At 43.5% G+C, this 19609-nt stretch overlaps 1 protein-coding gene across 1 annotated transcript in view; it reads right to left on the bottom strand.

The window, feature by feature from the left end:
* Positions 1 to 19609, bottom strand: part of LOC143935542 (melanoregulin-like) — a 204442-nt gene that overhangs the window by 149911 nt on the left and 34922 nt on the right. The window contains exons 2-3 of the mRNA XM_077459489.1: positions 14607 to 14766; positions 3900 to 3990 (exon numbers count right to left, since the gene is read on the bottom strand). Of these exons, the coding sequence (XP_077315615.1) occupies positions 3900 to 3990; positions 14607 to 14766 (251 nt within the window). The remainder of the gene's footprint in view (positions 1 to 3899; positions 3991 to 14606; positions 14767 to 19609) is intronic.

The following is a 19609-nucleotide window of genomic DNA, read 5'->3' as shown; positions in this document are numbered from 1 at the left end:
TTTTTCATGATCTCCAGTCACTTTCTTATTATATCATCATATGGATATTTTCTGTGTTATTGATATACTGGACTTTTTTACCTGACACAGGAGCCAGTGATGTCACCTTAATCTAGGCTTACCTGTAGGTCAAAGTGGTCTGTAAGGGTTTACAACCACTTTAATTATTACTTTAATCAATAGCGCTGCACTTTTTTGTAATATATTTGCTTTTGTGCCTATTATCTGCGTTATAGTGCATAGCTGCTGTATGTTATTGTGGTTTATTTTAGCGCAGAAATTTTGTTCATTTTTGACCAGTTGTTATGATGGTCAGAAATGTAGCCATGTAAAAACTGTTCCAAACTGTAGTTGGCTCGTTCTGTGGCCCCATTGGACTGCAGGTGATACGCAGAGGAGAAGCTGAATTCCCAACTGTGCACAAAAGGCTTGCCAGAACCTGGACACAGACTGGCTACCTCTGTCTGAGACAATCACCTTGGGTAGCCCATGTAAGCAAAAGATCTCCTAAGCAAAAACAACTTCTTAAGTGGAATACAATGAGACATTTTCGAGAACCGGTCAACCACCATAAGGATAACTGTGTTTCCCGGAGTGTTGGGTAACTCCACAATGAAATCCCTTGACAGGTGGGTCCAAGGCCTCTAAACATTTGGTATGGATTGTAGGAGGTCCACTGGAAGGTGTTGTGGTGTCTTACTCTGAGCACACACAGAACAAGCAGCTAAGAAGGCGGCTACATCAGCACGTAGACTAAGCCACCAGAATTGTTGGGAAATGTCCCAAAAGAGTTGATTCTTCCCTGGGTGGCCAGCAGCCTTGGGAGAAAGGTAAGTCTAGAGCACAGTGGTACAGAGACTCTCAGGGACAAAGAAGCATTCTCAAAGTTTCTCAGGAGGAGAATGGATCTGTACAGCAAGAATTGTCACCCAAAGGAGACGTGAGACTGATGCGAACCCTAGCCAGAATAGGATTGGAACAGGAACAGGAACCGACTTCATCTTGGAAGTGGAGGAAAACTGTTGTGACAAAGTATCAGCCCTTACATTCTTAGTACCAGGTAAAAATGAGACTATGTAATTGAAACTTGACAAGAAAAGAGCTCATTGCGCCCCTCTGGGAGAGAGGCATTTTGCCTCAGACAAGAATGTGAGATTCTTATGGTTAGTCAGAATAAGAACCATTACAGTGGTACCTTCAAGGAGATGCCTCCATTCTTTAGGTGGCTAAAATGATCGATAACAACTCTCTGTCCTCAATCTCCTCCTCCTCCATTCCGCAGGAGATAATTTCTTGGAACAGTCACAAGGATGCATAGCTTTCTCAGAGTTAGATAGCAGAGCACCAAGTTACCATAGGATCAGGATGTTCCAACACAGGAGCAGAAGAAAAGGTAGCCTTGAGACTCTCAAAGACATTAATGGAATCTGGAGACCAATTCTGTGGGTTACTGTCCTTTCTGGTCATATCAGTCAGGGGTTTAACCAGAGACAAGAAGTTATGAATAAACTTCCCGTAATAATTGGCAAAGCCAAGTAAACTCTGCAATGGTCGTAACCCAAGGGTCAGGGCCACTGAAGTACAGTAGAAAGTTTCTCTGGGTCCATCGGAATAAAAACAGCAGTGGAAATTACATAACTCAGGAATTTAATCTGTTCACAATGAAACTCACACTTCTCCAATTTGAAATACAGGTTATCTCTCAGCCTCTGCAGCACATGGCGGACATCTGTGTGATGGCTCTTTAGGGACTTGGAAAATATGAGGATATCGTCGAGATAAGCCACCACACATAGCTGCAACAAATCTTGGAGCACATAGTTAATGAATCCCTGGAAAACTGCCGGAGCGTTGCAAAGACCAAACGGCATAACTAGGCATTCGTAATGGCTTGTTCTGGTATTAAACGCAGTTTTCAATTCGTCACCCTCCTTGATCCTTGCAAATCAAGCTTTGTAAAAACAGTGGCTCCCTTGAGGCGGTCAAAGAACTCCATAATCAAAGGAATCGAATACGCGTTCTTAATCGTGAAGCGACTGTCTCAGTTCACCATTCCTCTTTTTCATAAAGAAGAAACCAGCACCAGAAGGAGACAGGGATTTGCGGATGAATCCTCGACAAAATGTGTCGGTCACATACTCCTCCATGGCTTTGTCTTTTGAGACAGAAAAAGGGTAGACCCGACCATGAGGGGGTATGGCACCAGGTTGAAGGTCAATTGTGCAATCATTTGACCGATGCAGAGGCAAACTATCGGCTTGACATTTGCCAAAGACATCGCAAAATTTGCGGTACTCCTCCGGCAGGGCACCTCTTTCTTAGTCACTTTCAGAAAACATGTCTCCCTGCATTGTGGCAACCAGGAAAGAATCTCAGCACAAAGCCAATCAAAAGAGGGGTTGTGCCTCTGTAACCAAGGATAGCCAATAACCCCTGGAAAATGAGGTGAGGAAATGACTTGGAAGTGGATTATCTCATGGTGAAGGACCTCCACAACCATGGTTAATGGAGCAGTCACGTGAGTCCCCTGGGCAGGCTGTAGAGGTCTACCATCAATAGCCTCAATGGCAAGTGGAGTGGCATAAAGCTGCAGTGGAATCGAGTGCTTGGACACAAAGGCACCAGGTATAAACAGGCCTGCAGCCCCAGAGTCGACTAGAGCCAGTATCTTGATGAATGACTCAGACCAAGAAAGGGTAACTGGTACTAAGTGGTGGTGTGGTGTGTGGGCTCACACACTGAAGTTGGTGCAAGGTTTCTGCCTTCATTTACCACTTTTCCCCCTGGGACTCATCCACCTACTTTTCTAGCGCTGCATATGAACTTTTATATAATTTCTATTGTAATCGACAATTTTTATGCTAGCTGCTGTATTTGTTTTGTTTTTTGTCTTTTCATCATGACAAACTGTTTAATCATAGTTCTACCTCATTAATTGTGAGTGTGGATATTTCTATATTTATACATAATATTTACATAGTTAGCCAGGTTGAAAAAAAGACATCCAGTTCAACCAATTAAACAAGGCAAAAAAAATAAAAATCATACAATCTCACATACACAATCCTATACCCACAGTTGATCCAGAGGAAGGCAAAAAACCCAGCTCCAGCAGGGGGAAAGAATTCCTTCCTGGGGGTAGTGTTGTTAAGAACTGACTGCACTTATTTTAGCCAAGCATTTACGACAATGTCATTAATGTTACCAACATGTGGCAAATTTAGTTTGTTCTTACTATTCCCTCTTTAAGAACTTGTAACTATGGCAGAGGCAGGTTTTTAAAAAATTACCGCCAGTTTTCACATTAGGAAATTGGCGGAAATTAAGACCAGCTCTGAGTTTACAACAAAGCTAGTGCTCAAAGTGGAGAATGGCTGTGCAGAGAAGTATCGCATATATGACAACTTCCCCCACAATACTGTATCCCCATCCACATTCAGCTGTCTGGGCCAGAGATATAGGTGATGCCATTACCCAAATATTGCAATGGCCATATCTGGTAAATTACGTGTCACTATGTGGATGCAAAGAAGCGGGCAGCTTTGATACCTGCTATTGGACTGAATAGTGGCTTTAGATCCAGCCACTACAGTGCTGCCATCAACAACCAGGTGGACCTGATGGGGAGCTAGTCGCTCAGTACTCCATTTGGCTCCACCTAACCCTAGTACAAACTCCTCAGCCATGTGCTTGTCTGTGTCATGGGCACAGTGGCTGAGAAGGGAAGGAGTGCACTAACTTCTGGTGCGTTCTAGTTCCTGGGCAATGAAACCCCTTTGCAGTGAATCTTGCTAGGTTAACTTTAGCAGAGAATGTCCATTATGTGTAGGTGACAGATACACTTCATTACAATTTCAGAACAGAAGAAAACATACTTTTGGAAGCATAGATTTGCTTACCTAAGTTTTCTAAAAGAACCCTCCAGCGATCCTTTACCTCTTTGCGGACCTGTCTATGAGCGCTGATATCAAAACTCAGTCTCCGGTAACCCTGAAGGAACAAAACGAAACCATCAGAAGCTTGTCAATACTTTAGAAGGTAGGGTGGGAGAATATTTTGTAGGGGGGTAGATTATCTCAGTTTGATGGGCATAAGTGACCTTAATATAAAAAATAAATAAAAAAACACATATATTTGAGAAATTCAAGCTACAATGATGTTGTAACGGGTCGGGACTACGATGAACGGCAGAGTTGATTTGTGTTCCCCAAACGTGTTTACTGATGTGGAAAAAAATAAAAAAATAAAAAAGAAGCTTGTCAATACTTTACTCCATATCTCTGAATCCCAGCGATTGTTGGACACCATGTACTTTAGTGGGGAAAAAATAGCAAATAAAAAAAAAATAAAGTAATAATATAGCATATACAATTGCGACACAAGTCATATTGTAATTGAATGTTATTAGAAATTACCTTTCCCTTTCAATCTGCAGCACTGTAATTTTCTGTATATACAATGCAATATGGCTACCTGGAAGTGTTTTGTACACAGATTGTATACAGAATGCCTCCCAGAAACATAATTTTCTGCTTGTGTGATTGGCTCACTGAATTTCCCAGAAGACTGCACTAAGATACAAGTCTGATTTCAGGCATCCCCTGCAACAAGAATGTACTTTTTGATGGGATACTCCCAGGAAATTATGTTTAAAGGGATGCAGACCCTGCAATTTTCCTCATTAGAGCCCCACAGGTGCAGCAGGTTGATAATTATGGCACCACTCCCATTGGATTTACTTGCATGGACACAGACAAACACACAGTGATTTTTTCAGAATAACAAAGGGTAGGAATCTTCAAAAAAGTTTGTTATAATCCTTGCAATGTAGATTGAACACCCAGAGTTTTTTTTTTCTCAACAAAAGTGGAGTTAGTGTTTAATGTTTAAGTACAGCTTTAAAAATTCATAGTAACTGCCACGTTCAAGACTTCCTTAAGATCCAAACATACTGTAAATTTTATATGATCCTCTCTTCCTCGTTATCTATGGAGATAGCCATAGTTGCCACTCAGGCTGGACTTCAAAAACATGTCTGCCATTGTTATCTCTATTACATTGGGAATGAGGGGTTTAGTAGTTTACAAGAAAGATTTCTTATCTGGCATACATGAAGTAGACACTGCATTTTTGGCCAGCCCAACAGATATATATGGTACCTTGTGGCAAGGTCTGAGCCACCAAATACAGCAGACTTTCATGAATATATTTTTGGGTAAATATCTAGTGGTGGGTAAATTATATAAATGTTGTATTGGGAAAAAGTACAGGTTACATTTTTTCTTCTATTTTTTCACAATTTCTTTTGAACATTGTGAAAAAAACATAAAAAAAATGCAATTCTTCTGTCTGTAACAAAAACAATATATAATACTTTATAATAGTCTGTAAACAATAAAAGGCATAACGTGCCTTGGGTGCAGAAGTTTTTTTTACCTTAATACATAAGGTAAAAAAACATTAAACTGAATGTAAACAAAAAAAAAAAAAAAGGAATGAAGACTTCTACCTGATACAGTAGAGGATGTCAATTCATCTGTGCCCAGTCTTGCTACAAAGAGTCAATCCAGCTCTGAGCAATCCTCTTGCCTTTTTTTTACTAGGCGAAAAACCGACACACATAAATATGTGCCACCACATCCCCCTCCCCCTTCTGTAATTGACATCTCTCTCAGGATTGGTGTGAGATCAAAGCGACTGGCCAGTAATCCTCCGCCAGCGTCGATTAGTTGTGACATGCACACATTGAATGGGAGACATGAGCACGCTCCACTTGTGCTGTGCACGCAGTAAGGGCTGATCTGCGTGCACTTTTCATTGTCCAGGCAAGAACATTGGCCTTGTGAAGCTGCCTGGCGAGGGGGAATGTAGAGGTGGGCGGGGAGTCATGTGACATCATGACTCCACCCCAGAGCACCAGCAAAGAGACCATGCCCCTTGATTCCAGCATTTTACGGGGCTCCTACAGCTGAAGGTAGTGAGATTGCGAGGGTAAGGACACATGCATCATGTTTATACATATGGGGCCACACAGTTACGTAAACAGGTGGCCCTGTCCCCCTCTGACTCCATGGGGAAGCCTCTGTGCGTCAGAGGGGGCGGGGTCACCCAGGTACGTCACCGCGTGGCCCCGCCCTCAGTTATATAAGAACTGTGACCTATGAGGATGCGTCAGACGGTGGGAACCTCCCATGGAGGCGGATTGGTGGCAGGTTGTTTTTTTTTTTTCGGTCCATCGGCAGAGTGAGAGAAGATGAATGGACTTTGTGGGACATTTTTTATTTATTATTTTTTTAATAAAGGACTTGTCCCAAGCTGTGTCTTTTTTGTGAAATGGTACATTGTACCTGTTACCATTTCACACAGGGGGGTGGGATCTGAGGGTCCCCTTGTTAAAGGGGGCTTCCAGATTCTGATAAGCCCCCTGCTCATAGACCCCCACAACCACCGGGCAGGGGTTGTGGTGATGAGGCTCCCTTTGTCCCCCTCAACATGGGGACCTCAAAGAACCCTCCCCATGTTGAGGGCATGTGGCCTGATACGGTTCAGGAGGGGGGGGGGCGCTCTCTCATTCCCCCATTTTCCTGCCAGGTTGTGTGCTCGGATAAGGGTCTGGTATGGATTTTGGGGGGACCCCTAGGCCATTTTTTTTACTTTTGGCGCAGGGTTCCCCTTAAAATTCAGGTCTGGTATGGATTTTGGGGGGGACCCCTACGCCATTTTTTTAAAATTTGTCGCAGGGTTCCCCTTCATTTCCATAGGCCTGGTATGGATTTTAGGGGGACCCCCACACAATTTTTTTTTATTTTGGTTCGGGATTCCCCTTAATATACATACCAGACCCAAAGGGCCTGGTAATGGACTGGGTGGGATCCTATGCTTTTTTTTCAATAAGTTTTATCTATATTGCCGAGACCCAACAATTCATTATAGCCTCGAGCAGTTTTAAATGGCAATTTTTCCTTTAGAAATGTAATTTTGCTGCGGTACTGTTCTAAACATGGGAAAAATGTGCCATGGGCATACTATAGACACCCCCCAGGCACAATAGTTAAAGGAATATTTTCATTTTTATTGTTTCACTTTAAGCATTAAAAAAAAAAAATCACTGCTCCCAAATAGATACATTGATACATGTCCCTTGGGGCAGGACCCAGGTCCCCAAACACTTTTTATGACAATAACTTGCATATAAGCCTTTACAATGAGCACTTTTGATTTTTCATGTTAGTGTCCCATAGACTTTAACACCGCATATTGTTTGGTGTTCGCAGAACATCCGAACAACTAAAGTTCGGCCCGAACGTATGCTCAGGCCGAACCATTCGCCCATCTCTATTTATAATGTGCCTTTAGTTTATACAGGGCGATCAGTGGGTTTACATCTACTTTAAGGTTTTAGAACAACTTTGACTCCCATATCTTAGATCCCTTGGAAAAATATAGTTGTATTTCATGCCCTATCTACCTATACTTGCATGAGGTGCCCCTATACATGGACCAACTAATGTCAGGTTTAGTAATTACGTCTTACAGATTTTTTTAATGTACAGCATTTTACTGAATAGTTTATTTATGTTTTTAGATCAGAAGTAAAATAACATTTCCCATCCACATACTAACCGCTGCCTTCAACACTTAGTGACACTAAGCCTGCAGGAGGAATATCAGATCTGGCCCTGTGAGTGGCAGTCATCTTGCTACACCCTGGCGCTCACCTCTCTGACTCTTCTATGATTGATAAGCCACCCCTGGAAGCCAGAGCACTTTAGCCGGCCAGGCCGTGACTGGATAGATGTATTAATCTGTGACACGAGTTGAAACCGCAGCCCTAGTCCCAGCTCTAGAGCCACGTGTAGTGGCCATCTTCTTTCTCCACCCTGCTACAGTGTCCACAAGCAGCCCTCATCTCCTTTTCCCCTCTGCACCCAGCTACCTCCCTACACTGCCACCGGAGTTATCCAACCTGTCAGATTGCCATCTGCAGCTTCCTCTGCTTCTGCAACCACATGACAGACAATTCACAGCACTAGCTCTGACTTTCTCGCCTGTTAAATTACCATCCAACAAGGAGCATGGAGGATATCGCTGAATTCCCGCCGCTGCTCTCTACATGTGAGCTGCAACAAAATGGCGCCAGCCAACATCATGGAAGGGTTCACAGCAAGCCCTCCTCTTCATCCATGGTAGCGCAACACAAACCGGGGAAGGGTGAGTCACAAAACAACCCCCCCCACACTTCTAGCCCTGATGACCCCCTACTGCTCTCACAGTCTGAGGACACAGCACCTCTCTCCCCCAGCACTGACCATGCTGTCACAAGCCCTGCAGAACCAACGCTGACACAGATCATGGAGTCTATTCAGCACAGCCATGCTTCCCTCAACACTTAGATAGACTCCATCAGATCAGATCTGTCCTTCCTGAAACAAGATGTGCATAATCTCTGCCATAGAGTGACCAATGCAGAACAACGCATAGGGGATTTAGAGGATGATACCCTCCCTTTGCAGGCCTCTGTAAGAGAATTATGCCAATCCCAAGAGTATACCACCGATAAGTTAACAGATATGGAGGACCGTCAGAGGCATAATAATCTGCATTTTTTGGGCTTTCCGGAGGGTTCCGAAGGTACGGCCCCTGAGGCTTTCATGGAGCAGTAGTTAACATCTACTTTTGGTGCCTCCAACTTCTCTCCACTATTCGCCATAGAATGAGCGCATAGATTTCCCTTGTGCCCCTTTACCTATTGGGGCACCCCCATGCGCTATGCTCATCAAACTGCTGCACTTCAGGGACAGGTAAGCGGTTCTCAGGACCGCCTGCACAAAGGGCCGCATATTCTTCAATGATAACGGGATCACTATCTTTCCTGATTTCTCAGTGGCTACGCAGAAACAGAGGTCTACTTTCCTGCCCATTAAAAGAAGACTACAAGACCTCCAACTACCCTATAGTATCACGACTGAGGATCATCCATAAAGGAAAGGCCTACTTCTTCACGGATCTGAACGAAGCGACCCACTGGGTGGACTCATTGGGTCCTCCTGATCAGTGGCACCAGCGACGAAGATCTCCACCTCGCTGCCCTTCGGTTATCCTTCTTCGCAGCTTCCCCCCCTTTTCTTGTTTTCTTATCTGTTCTACTCCGGAAGACTAGTCACAGGGAACGCTTGTTCATTCATGACATCCGCCTTTTTTTTTACACTTCTCATCTGTGACTGATGAACCATTACCTCTGGTTGCTCTGCACTCACTGGACAAAGCTACGACTGGATAGAACAGTATCGTGCAGACGGAGCGGAGAAGAAACCGGAGCAAGATGTGGGACGAGAAGAGCAGAGGAAGAAGAAGATGAAGAAGAAGATGAAGAAGAAGCGGAAAGAAGAAGAAATTAATAAAGAACTTGTCAAAAACTGTCTCTTGTGTTTTTTAACCCTTTTGACACTTTTTTTGTGAAATGGTAGGGGTACATTTGTACCCCATTACTAATTCACACAGGGGAGGCCTGGATATGGGGGTCCCCTTGTTAAAGGGGGTTTCCAGATTCCGGTAAGCCCCCCACCCGCAGACCCCCACAACCACCGGGCAAGGGTTGTGGTGATGAGGCCCTTGTTGAGGGCATGTGGCCTGGTACGGTTCAGGAGGGGGGGCACTCTCTTGTCCACCCCCTTTTCCTGCGGCCTGCCAGGTTGCGTGCTCGGATAAGCCATTTTTTTATTCCCCTTAATATCCATACCAGATCTTAAGGGCCTGGTATGGAATTTAGGGGGACCCCCATGCATTTTTTTATAATAATAATTTTTTCTATTTTGGTTTGGTGTTCCCCTGTGGGGGAAATTCCATGCCATTTTTATCAATTAACTTTTATGTGTCTTGTCGGACCGACAATTCATTATAGCCGCGAGTAGTTTTAAATTACTTTTTTTCCTTTAGAAATGTAATTTCTAAACATGGGAAACATGCATCCCTTTACAGGAATACTATAGACACCCCCCAGGTACGAAATTTAAAGGAATATTACACTTTTATTGTTTCACTTTAAGCATTATTAAAATCACTGCTTCCGAAAAAACAGCCTTTTTAAAACTATTTTTTGCATTGATACATGTCCCCTGGGACAGGACCCAGGTCCCCAAACACTTTTTATGACAATACCATGCATATAAGCCTTTAAAATTAGCACTTTTGAGTATTAGTTTTCATGTACCATAGACTTTAACGGTGTTCGCATGTAATGGTGCTAAAGAGGGCAAAAATAGCCTACGCCCTACACTCCACATACTCCCAGGGCACATCTTTTCTTATAGCTAAATCTGGCCCATTACTATTAAGCATATTAAGGTAGATCCTGGTGGCTGCTACGTAAATGTGGTGTTAGAACTCTTTGGAAAACCAAACACAGTGACTAGCCTGTATGCCCCACCACATTTTACTAAACAATTCTGTGTAATCGTGTACTCACTTCCATTCTGGAAATTTCACAAGGTCCTTTATTGATAGCTGGAGATTTTCACATGGTCCTTGACAACTCTCTTGCCAGATTTAAATGCTCTATTATACCCCCCCCCCCCCAATTCCCTTAGGCACTTATCGAATATATGACCTAGTAGAGGCCTAGTAGATGGAAACATGAGGATGGGAGGGAATATTTCTGTCAATCTGACTCTCATGTTACACTATCCCATATTGATCTATGTTATACTCAGCATGATGAGTGATGTCAGATACCTTCCTAGGGCAGTGTCGGATCACTCTCCACTGTTGGTGGATCTAGCTTTGGGAGTGTCGGCTGAGCCCGCTTTGACTGGTGTACCAGGCTGTCACAGATCGGGGAATGGCAGATCTGAACTCCTATTGGGCCACCAATACACAGAGTGCACCCATCCCTGTGGTCTCTGATACCTTCAAGGCTACCATGCGCAGCTCGTTTGCTGTGGCCATAGGGCAGAACCGCAAGGCATCTCACTCCAGGCTGGTGGACACAGAAAGAGAGCTTCGGGTGGCAGAGGTGGCTTACTCTGTGTCCCCTAAGCCCGAAAAACATGCTACCTGGCAACAAAAGGCCAGGGAACTAGACATGGAATTACTCGAACGAACCCAGAAAAAATTGTTATATCAAAATCAGCGACTCTTCAAATTTGTTGTCTGCTAACCTACCTGTCTAGACCGGACTGCCAGCCCTAGAATTCAGAACTCAGAGGGCATAATAGTGGAACAGACAAAGGAGGTAGCAGAGGCTTTTGTTACATTCTACTCCAGTTTATATTCCACTAGGGCTGGAATTAGACGACTATATTCCACTTTATATTACACTATTGTGGAATTAGACGACTATTTGCAGGATATTTCACTTCCAAAATGACTTAGGTCTCATTGCTAGATGAGCTCCTTGAGGGTAGGGAGTCGGGACCAATGTGAGTGTGCAGTGTACAGTGATAGGGACAATTGTTGACACTCACTCAGGTTGAACTGGATGGACTGGTGTCTTTATTCAACCTTACTAACTATGTAAGATGCCCTCTAACGACCGAGGAAATAGGAGAGGCTATCCAGTCCTTCGCTAGAAATAAGATGCCAGGGTTGGACAGATTCCCTATAGCAGTGGACATCAACCCTGCCCTCAGGGCCGGGTAACAGGCCAAGTTTAATTATTACCTAGCAAATTATATCACCTGTGATGTGTTTCTGTTATCTTACAAACCTGGCTTGTTAGCGGGTCCTGAGGACAGGGTTGATGACCACTGCCCTATAGAATGGTATACACAATATAGAGAGTTACTGATTCCACATCTCCTCAGGGTATACAACTATGAAGACAAAACAGCTATCGCTCTCTATTTCTGATTGTCCTTATCCCCAAACCTCACACGAACCATCTTCTTTGCTTACCGACCAATATTCCTAATTAACTCGGATAAAACATTTTTTAGCCAAAGTACTTGCCCAGAGATTAAAAAAGGTCATCACTACTGTCATTGGAGCGGATCAAACAAGATTTATCCCTGGAAGATCTACTTCTCTTTACAATGATTCTTTACCAACATGCAAGCCACTCATAACACAATGGGCTCCAGGGCTGTTCTAGCCCTGGATGCTCATAAGGCCTAAGGCTGATCAGGTCTAGTGGGAAGGTCGTGGGACTGATGACTGGGGGCCTGGAAGAAAAGGTATCCTTATACTCGGGCGACATGTTGATATATTTAGCGGACCCCCATTCGTCGCTCCCTACTCTACTGGATATTATCCAGGGCTTTAGGCAGTTTTCTGGCTTCCAGGTAAACTGGAACAAATCCCTGTTGTTTATGCTAGACCAATCCACCCCAATTGCACTACCACCCTCATATCCATTACAGATTGTACATACCTTTCGCTACCTAGGCATTGAGATAAAGCAGCCCATCTCCTCATATTTTAAAATTAATTTAGATCCACTCATATGTAGAATGAGGAATATGCTTAAGACCTGGACCAATCTTCCACTGATGCTGCGAAGTAGAATAAATATTTTTAAAATTATCTTTTTACCACACTTTCTGTATATTCTGAGTAACTCCCCAGTATACAACCCCAAAAACAAAGAAATTGTTTTCTCGGGGGTGGCGAGAAAAGCAAAAGACACGTTAAAACTACTTATTTTGGAGGAGGCATTGGCACTCCCCTGCCTTCACACTTATGTGGCCTCTCAGCTAGCCCCATGCACATTGATGGTTCTACCCCGAGGAAAACAATGCGGCAACAGCATTGGAGGCAGCCATTCTCCCTTCCTATGAATCCCTTCAAAATCTGATACATCGTCTCTCCACCAGGGGACGGGAGGGTACGACAGTTCTATCCATGACCATATGGATATTCAAGCTTTTGACGCTACTACCTCCCAGTACGCATATTACGTATTGCCCCAATGTTCCCTTGTGGGGTAACCCAGGTCTACCAGAATTCTTCCGCAGAACAGACGGGAAATTCTGGTTCAAGCAGGGGGTTAGACTGATTTCCCACCTATTTATAGTGAACATTTTTCGCTCCTTTGCCGAATTCGACAGGGACTATGACCTTCCTCCTATGGCCTATTTCTGATATCTGCAGATACGCCATACCGCCACGACACAGTTTGGCCTTCGAATCATAGACATCCAAACCTCCCCACACAAACTTTTATTGACTGACCCATCTCACACTAAACTCATACCCACGTACTATAAAACTCTCCTTCATACTACGACAACTAGGATTAGCACCACAGAAAATAAATGCCGCTCTGACATACCGGAGCTGACAAAGGATATTTGGCGGGAAGTGCTTCCCCTCCAGGTATCGTCTGTCATCACTTCCCTTGATAAAGTCATTCAAACCAAATTATTATACAGGTCCTAATTTACCCCTTGTGTACGCCATAGATTAAAGAGACTGCCCTCCGCAACATGTTTCCAATGTGGCATGGCTGATGGTACATTTTTCCACTTAAAGTGGAGGGCCACCCTGAAAACCAAAAAATTTTAAAAATGACAAAAAAATCGAAAAAAAAATAAAATGAGAAAAAAATTTTTTTTTTACTTACCAGAAATGCCTGTTGCTAGGCACTTTATCCTAATCTTCCTCTTCCTCCTCCGCGGAGATCTTCTGTCTTCTGTCTTCGTCGCGGCGTCTTCTGGGTAATGGGTCGCGCTGTGTTCTGGGAACTGTGTGTTCCTGAACACAGCGCGTCCCATTCACAAAGCGCTGCGGGACTCGCGCATGCGCAGTAGTTCCGGGACTCGGGCAATGCGCAGTAGGAAACGGGCAGTGAAGCCGTAAGGCTCCGCTGCCTGTTTCCCTTACAGGGAATGGCGGCGCCGGGACCCGAGAGCCGAGGGACGGCTCGGCCTCGGGCGGCCGACATCGCGGGCGCCCTGGACAGGTAAATGATTTTATTAAGTCAGCAGCTGCAGTGTTTGCAGCTGCTGACTTTTTTTTTTTTTTTAAACTGGCCCTCCTCTTTAATGTGGGATTGCCCGCCAATTAGGAAATTCTGGTTGGGGATCACGGCCCTTATCAGCTCCCTCACTCAGTTGCCTGACATCTGTAATCCCCTGAGATGCCTGTTGGGATATAGGCGATGAAGGCATATCTAAGAATGTACAAACCTTTCTAAAAATGATCCTGTTTTATGGAAAGAAAACGATAAATATGCTTTGGAAATCCTAATCCTCACATACTATAGCCTTCTGGCTCACAATAGTCAATCAAGCTATACCTCTATATAAATTGACATATGAGGCCAGAGAATGCCCAAAAAAGCTTTGTAGATCTTGAATGGGTTAGTTCAGATTGCACTATACCACCTGCACCTTGAGTTCCCTGAAAATGTTAGTTGACGTCTACTGGAATTTATTACTCACTGACTGGATACCATGTAACTGTATCTCATTGCTGAATGAGCACTGTTTGCTCCTTTAATTCTATATGCGTATTTGTGTATTTGTTTGTTCGTTTGTATGTAAACAACAATAAAAAAATAATACCTTTAAAAAAACAAAACAAAAAAAGTATAACATTTCATACAATTAAAAAAACTTTAATAAAAATGTTAAATAAATTTAATTAGAAAACAATTGTCCTTAACTGACCTCTGATCCTCGTCGTGTTCGTGATCTCTTTTGCAGCAAGTTGTACAGTTCTCTGTCATCATCTCTTTCAGTATGTGATACGTCTTGTGGCTCATTCCATAGATTTGCCTCTTCTGCTCTTCTCCTCTTCACTTCCCGATCAAAGTACAAGAGTGTTTCACTAGTGTAGTCATAGGAAAACAATAAAGGTAACAGAAAATATACATTCAGAAGGAACAACAAACACACCAAGAAAAAACACTAGTCCATGCGCTGGTCCTCACATCCCATTTAGGCTGGTCTGATATATACTTATGTGCCAAACAGTTCATAGACACTTGGCTGCTGCAGCTCTCAATAATTCCTTTGGGTGGCAGGAACAGATCTAGACCAACAACAAACAGAGGGAGTGCACACTCGCCCTTGTGTAAAACCATTTATTAAATAGATAGTTTAAACTTTTTTTTTAAAGTTTTAATGATCTACAGTGAATGCAATCTATACACTGGGGGCAGAACCTCTGGGGAATCTAGGATGGAAAAGGATCTAGGGGTCCTAGTAGATAGGCTCAGTAATGGCATGCAATGCCAAGCTGCTGCTAACAAAGCAAACAGAATATTGGCATGCATTAAAAAGGGGATCAACTCCAGAGATAAAACGATAATTCTCCCGCTCTACAAGACTCTGGTCCGGCCGCACCTAGAGTGTGCTGTCTATTTCTGGGCACCAGTCCTCAGGAAGGATGTACTGGAAATGGAGCAAGTACAAAGAAGGGCAACAAAGCTAATAAAGGGTCTTGAGGACATTAGTTAGGAGGAAGGGTTGCGAACACTGAACTTATTCTCTCTGGAGAAGAGATGCGTGAGAGGGGATATGATTTCAATATACAAATACCATACTGGTGACCCCACAATAGGGATAAAACTTTTTCGCAAAAGGGAGTTTAACAAGACACGTGGCCACTCATTAAAATTAGGAGAAAAGAGGTTTAATCTTATACTACGTAGAGAATTCTTTACTGTAAGAGCGGCAATGATGTGGAATTACCTTCCACAGGTGGTGGTCTCAGCAGGGGGCATTGATAGTTTCAAGAAACTATTAGATAAGCACCTGAACGACTGCAACATACAGGGATATACAATGTAATACTGACACATAATCACACACATACAGTGGTGTGAAAAAGTGTTTGCCCCCTTCCTCATTTCCTGTTCCTTTGCATGTTTGTCACACTTAAGTGTTTCGGAACATCAAACCAATTTAAACAATAGTCAAGGACAACACAAGTAAACACAAAATGCAATTTGTAAATGAAGGTGTTTATTATTAAAGGTGAAAAAAAATCCAAACCATCATGGCCCTGTGTGAAAAAGTGATTGCCCCCCTTGTTAAAACATACTATAACTGTGGTTGTCCACACCTGAGTTCAATTTCTCTAGCCACACCCAGGCCCGATTATTGCCACACCTGTTCACAATCAAGGCATCACTTAAATAGGAGCTGCTTGACACAGTAAGGTCCACCAGAAGATCCTTAAAAGCTACACATCATGCCGAGACCCAAAGAAATTCAGGAACAATTGAGAAAGAAAGTAATTGAGATCTATCAGTCTGGAAAGGGTTATAAAGCCATTTCCAAAGATTTGGGAATACAGCGAACCACAGTGAGAGCCATTATCCACAAATGGCGAAGACATGGAACAGTGGTGAACCTTCCCAGGAGTGGCCGGCCGCCCAAAATTACCCCAAGAGCGCAGCGACGACTCATCCAAGAGGTCACAAAAGACCCCACAACAACGTCCAAGGAACTGCAGGCCTCACTTGCCTCAGTTAAGGTCAGCGTTCATGCCTCCACCATCAGGAAAAGACTGGGCAAAAATGGCCTGCATGGCAGAGTTCCAAGGAGAAAACCACTGCTGAGCAAAAAGAACATCAAAGCTCGTCTCAATTTCTCCACAACACATCTTGATGATCCCCAAGACTTTTGGGACAACATTCTGTGGACCGATGAGACAAAAGTGGAACTCTTTGGAAGGTGTGTGTCCAATTATATCTGGCGTAGAAGGAACACTGCATTTCATAAAAAGAACATTATACCAACAGTAAAATATGGTGGTGGTAGTGTGATGGTCTGGGGCTGTTTTGCTGCTTCAGGACCTGGAAGACTTGCCGTGATAAAAGGAACTATGAATTCTGCTGTCTACCAAGAGATCCTGAAGGAGAATGTCCGACCATCTGTTCGTGTACTCAAGCTGAAACGAACTTGGGTTCTGCAGCAGGACAATGATCCTAAACACACCAGCAAGTCCACCACCGAATGGCTGAAGAAAAACAAAATTAAGACTTTGGAGTGGCCTAGCCAAAGTCCTGACCTGAATCCTATTGAGATGTTGTGGTATGACCTTAAAAAGGCCGTTCATGCTCGAAATGTAACTGAATTAGGACAATTCTGCAAAGATGAGTGGGCCAAAATTCCTCCAGGACGCTGTAAAAGCCTCATTGCACGTTATCGCAAACGCTTGGTTGCAGTTGTTGCTGCTAAGGGTGGCCCAACCAGTTATTAGGTTTAGGGGGCAATCACTTTTTCACACAGGGCCATGATGGTTTGGATTTTTTTTCACCTTTAATAATAAACACCTTCATTTACAAATTGCATTTTGTGTTTACTTGTGTTGTCCTTGACTATTGTTTAAATTGGTTTGATGTTCCGAAACACTTAAAGCGGGAGTCCACCGGGACTCCGCGTTTTTTTTTTTTTTTTAAAAGCCAGCAGCTACAAATACTGCAGCTGCTGACTTTTAAAATAGTGACACTTACCTGTCCAGCGCGCCCGCGATGTCGGCACCCGAAGCCGATCTCTAGGTCGTCTGTCGGGTCCTGCCGCCGCCATCTTGGGTATGGGAATCAGGAAATGGAGCCTTTCGGCTTCATTTCCCGGTTCCCTACTGCGCATGCGCGAATCGCGCTGCGCAATAAGGACGCTCCCCGCTGCCTCTGGGATCTGTGTGTTTCCCAGCAGGCAGCGGGGCACTTGCGGGAAGGGGCGGGCACTTGCGGAAAGGGACGTAAGTTACGCCCCTTTCCGCAGAGAGCTATCCCGGAAGTGGGTGCAGTTACCTGGATTATCCAGGTAACTGCACCCCCCTCCCCCCTGAAAGGTGCCGATTGTGGCACCGGAGGGGGGGAGGGTACCGATGAGCGGAAGGTCCACTTTAGGGTGGACCTCCGCTTTAAGTGTGACAAACATGCAAAGGAACAGAAAATGAGGAAGGGGGCAAACACTTTTTCACACCACTGTAGGTTGGACTTGATGGACTTGTGTCTTTTTTCAACCTTACCTACTATGTAACAGTATTTAATAAATGGTTTTATACGAAGGGGAGTGTGTGCTTTCTCTTTTGTTTTTTTGTTGGTCTACATTCAGAAGGAAGTACCAATTTGGGCCTTGTTTTTGGCACAAAATCAATAAAGTGGGCTAACTTACAGTATACAGTTTATTCAGTGGGATATAAAAAATACTGTAAGATCTCAGCAAGTCTTCAAGAGGAAGTATCATCACATTTTGAAAATCCTGACAGCCTCGAATTTCCAGAGATCTCTCATAGCATTTATATTTATATCAGCAAAAATGAATATCGCAAAATCTTGGAAGTCAGCTGCCTTGGCAATCGAACAGTTCTAGTACAAACTTTCCTGGATTATGATTAATGAGCATATGCCAGCGAATTAGAATGATAAAATGAGGATATTTGAGAAAGTTTGGGACCCATGGGTCAAGTATTTGTCTAGATATCCTCGATTCATACCCGATTAGGGCAGCTTCAGGATGGTGGAATGCGGTGCATAGGGTCATACCCTACTTTCCCCCTCAACCCTTCCCTTCTTTTCTTTCTCTCTTCCTAGTCTTTGCTATTGACTCTATAAGGTCTTCTCGCCTAATCCCTATACACCCAGAGCAGTGGCTACTTTCTTAGAGTGCAGATCGAATTCTGGATGATGGGAGATGCGGCTTCCTTTTCCTGAAGGTGTAGACCTAATTTCTGCAAATGTATACAGCCTATGCCTAGCATGTCTCCAATCCACTAAAGTTTATGAGCCAAACCTCAATTTTGAATTACAGTATGTAGCTGCTCTGTCCATTAGTGTATAATGAGATTGAGATGTGCTTTGTTAATGTACCATTTAGAGTTTGAACGAGTTCTGGGGATACTCCACAGTGACATTGAAAGTACAATCTATATTGACAGTGAAGATCTTACTTGAAGAAGCACATTTTATATGTACTTTTATGTTTTAAAAAATGTCTGTTACTCATTCGGTATGTATTTTACATTGCAGGTGATATGCATTCTTTATTATAACTTTTATATCACCCAAGGGACTAAGTGCATGTAGAATTTGGTCCTGCCTCCACACAAAAAATGTTGGCGCCTTTCACAAATGTATGTACTTGTCAGAAACAGGTAAATTAATTTGTTGAATCGAGGCATGGTAGGTGCAGCACTGAACCCGCAGTGTCCATACTGGACACTCCATTCTCAGTGCAAACTGAGTCAGTCAGATACACAGTCTGCTAATCATGGGTGCAATGCTTTACAGTTCCCTTCCAAAAAATGAACCCTGCAAAAAAATCTAAGTGTTTTAAATTGTATGTCAGGCCTAACCTTTTTGTTTGAATTCCTCATTCATTTATATATTGGGCGCGTAGGAGAGTGGCCTAGAGAAGTTACTCTATGAATTTGTCGCTGCAGCTGGAATCCTTTCAGCTTTATTGGAAAGGCCTTTAGTGGTGTCAGTTTTATTTTCATTTGTCTATGTTATATCAATTTGGGCCCCCACCTACAATCTTAGTGGTTCATCTAGGGGGTAACAATTTGGGGAATATTAGGACATTTTCTCGCTTGGCTGTCCTCGACTCAGGAGGGTCATGGAGAAGATGCGGAAAAGAATTACTAGAGCTCTGGAAAAGTTCATGCCCATGATTGGTGGGCTATCTTATCGGCATGTGGATCTGGAAGGTGGTGT

Source organism: Lithobates pipiens, unplaced genomic scaffold (assembly GCF_037356315.1).
Source record: "Lithobates pipiens isolate NorthernLeopardFrog02 unplaced genomic scaffold, aLitPip1_a1.2 Scaffold_28, whole genome shotgun sequence".
Classification (NCBI taxonomy): Eukaryota; Metazoa; Chordata; class Amphibia; order Anura; family Ranidae; genus Lithobates; species Lithobates pipiens.
This window is presented reverse-complemented; position numbering and strand designations above follow the sequence as displayed.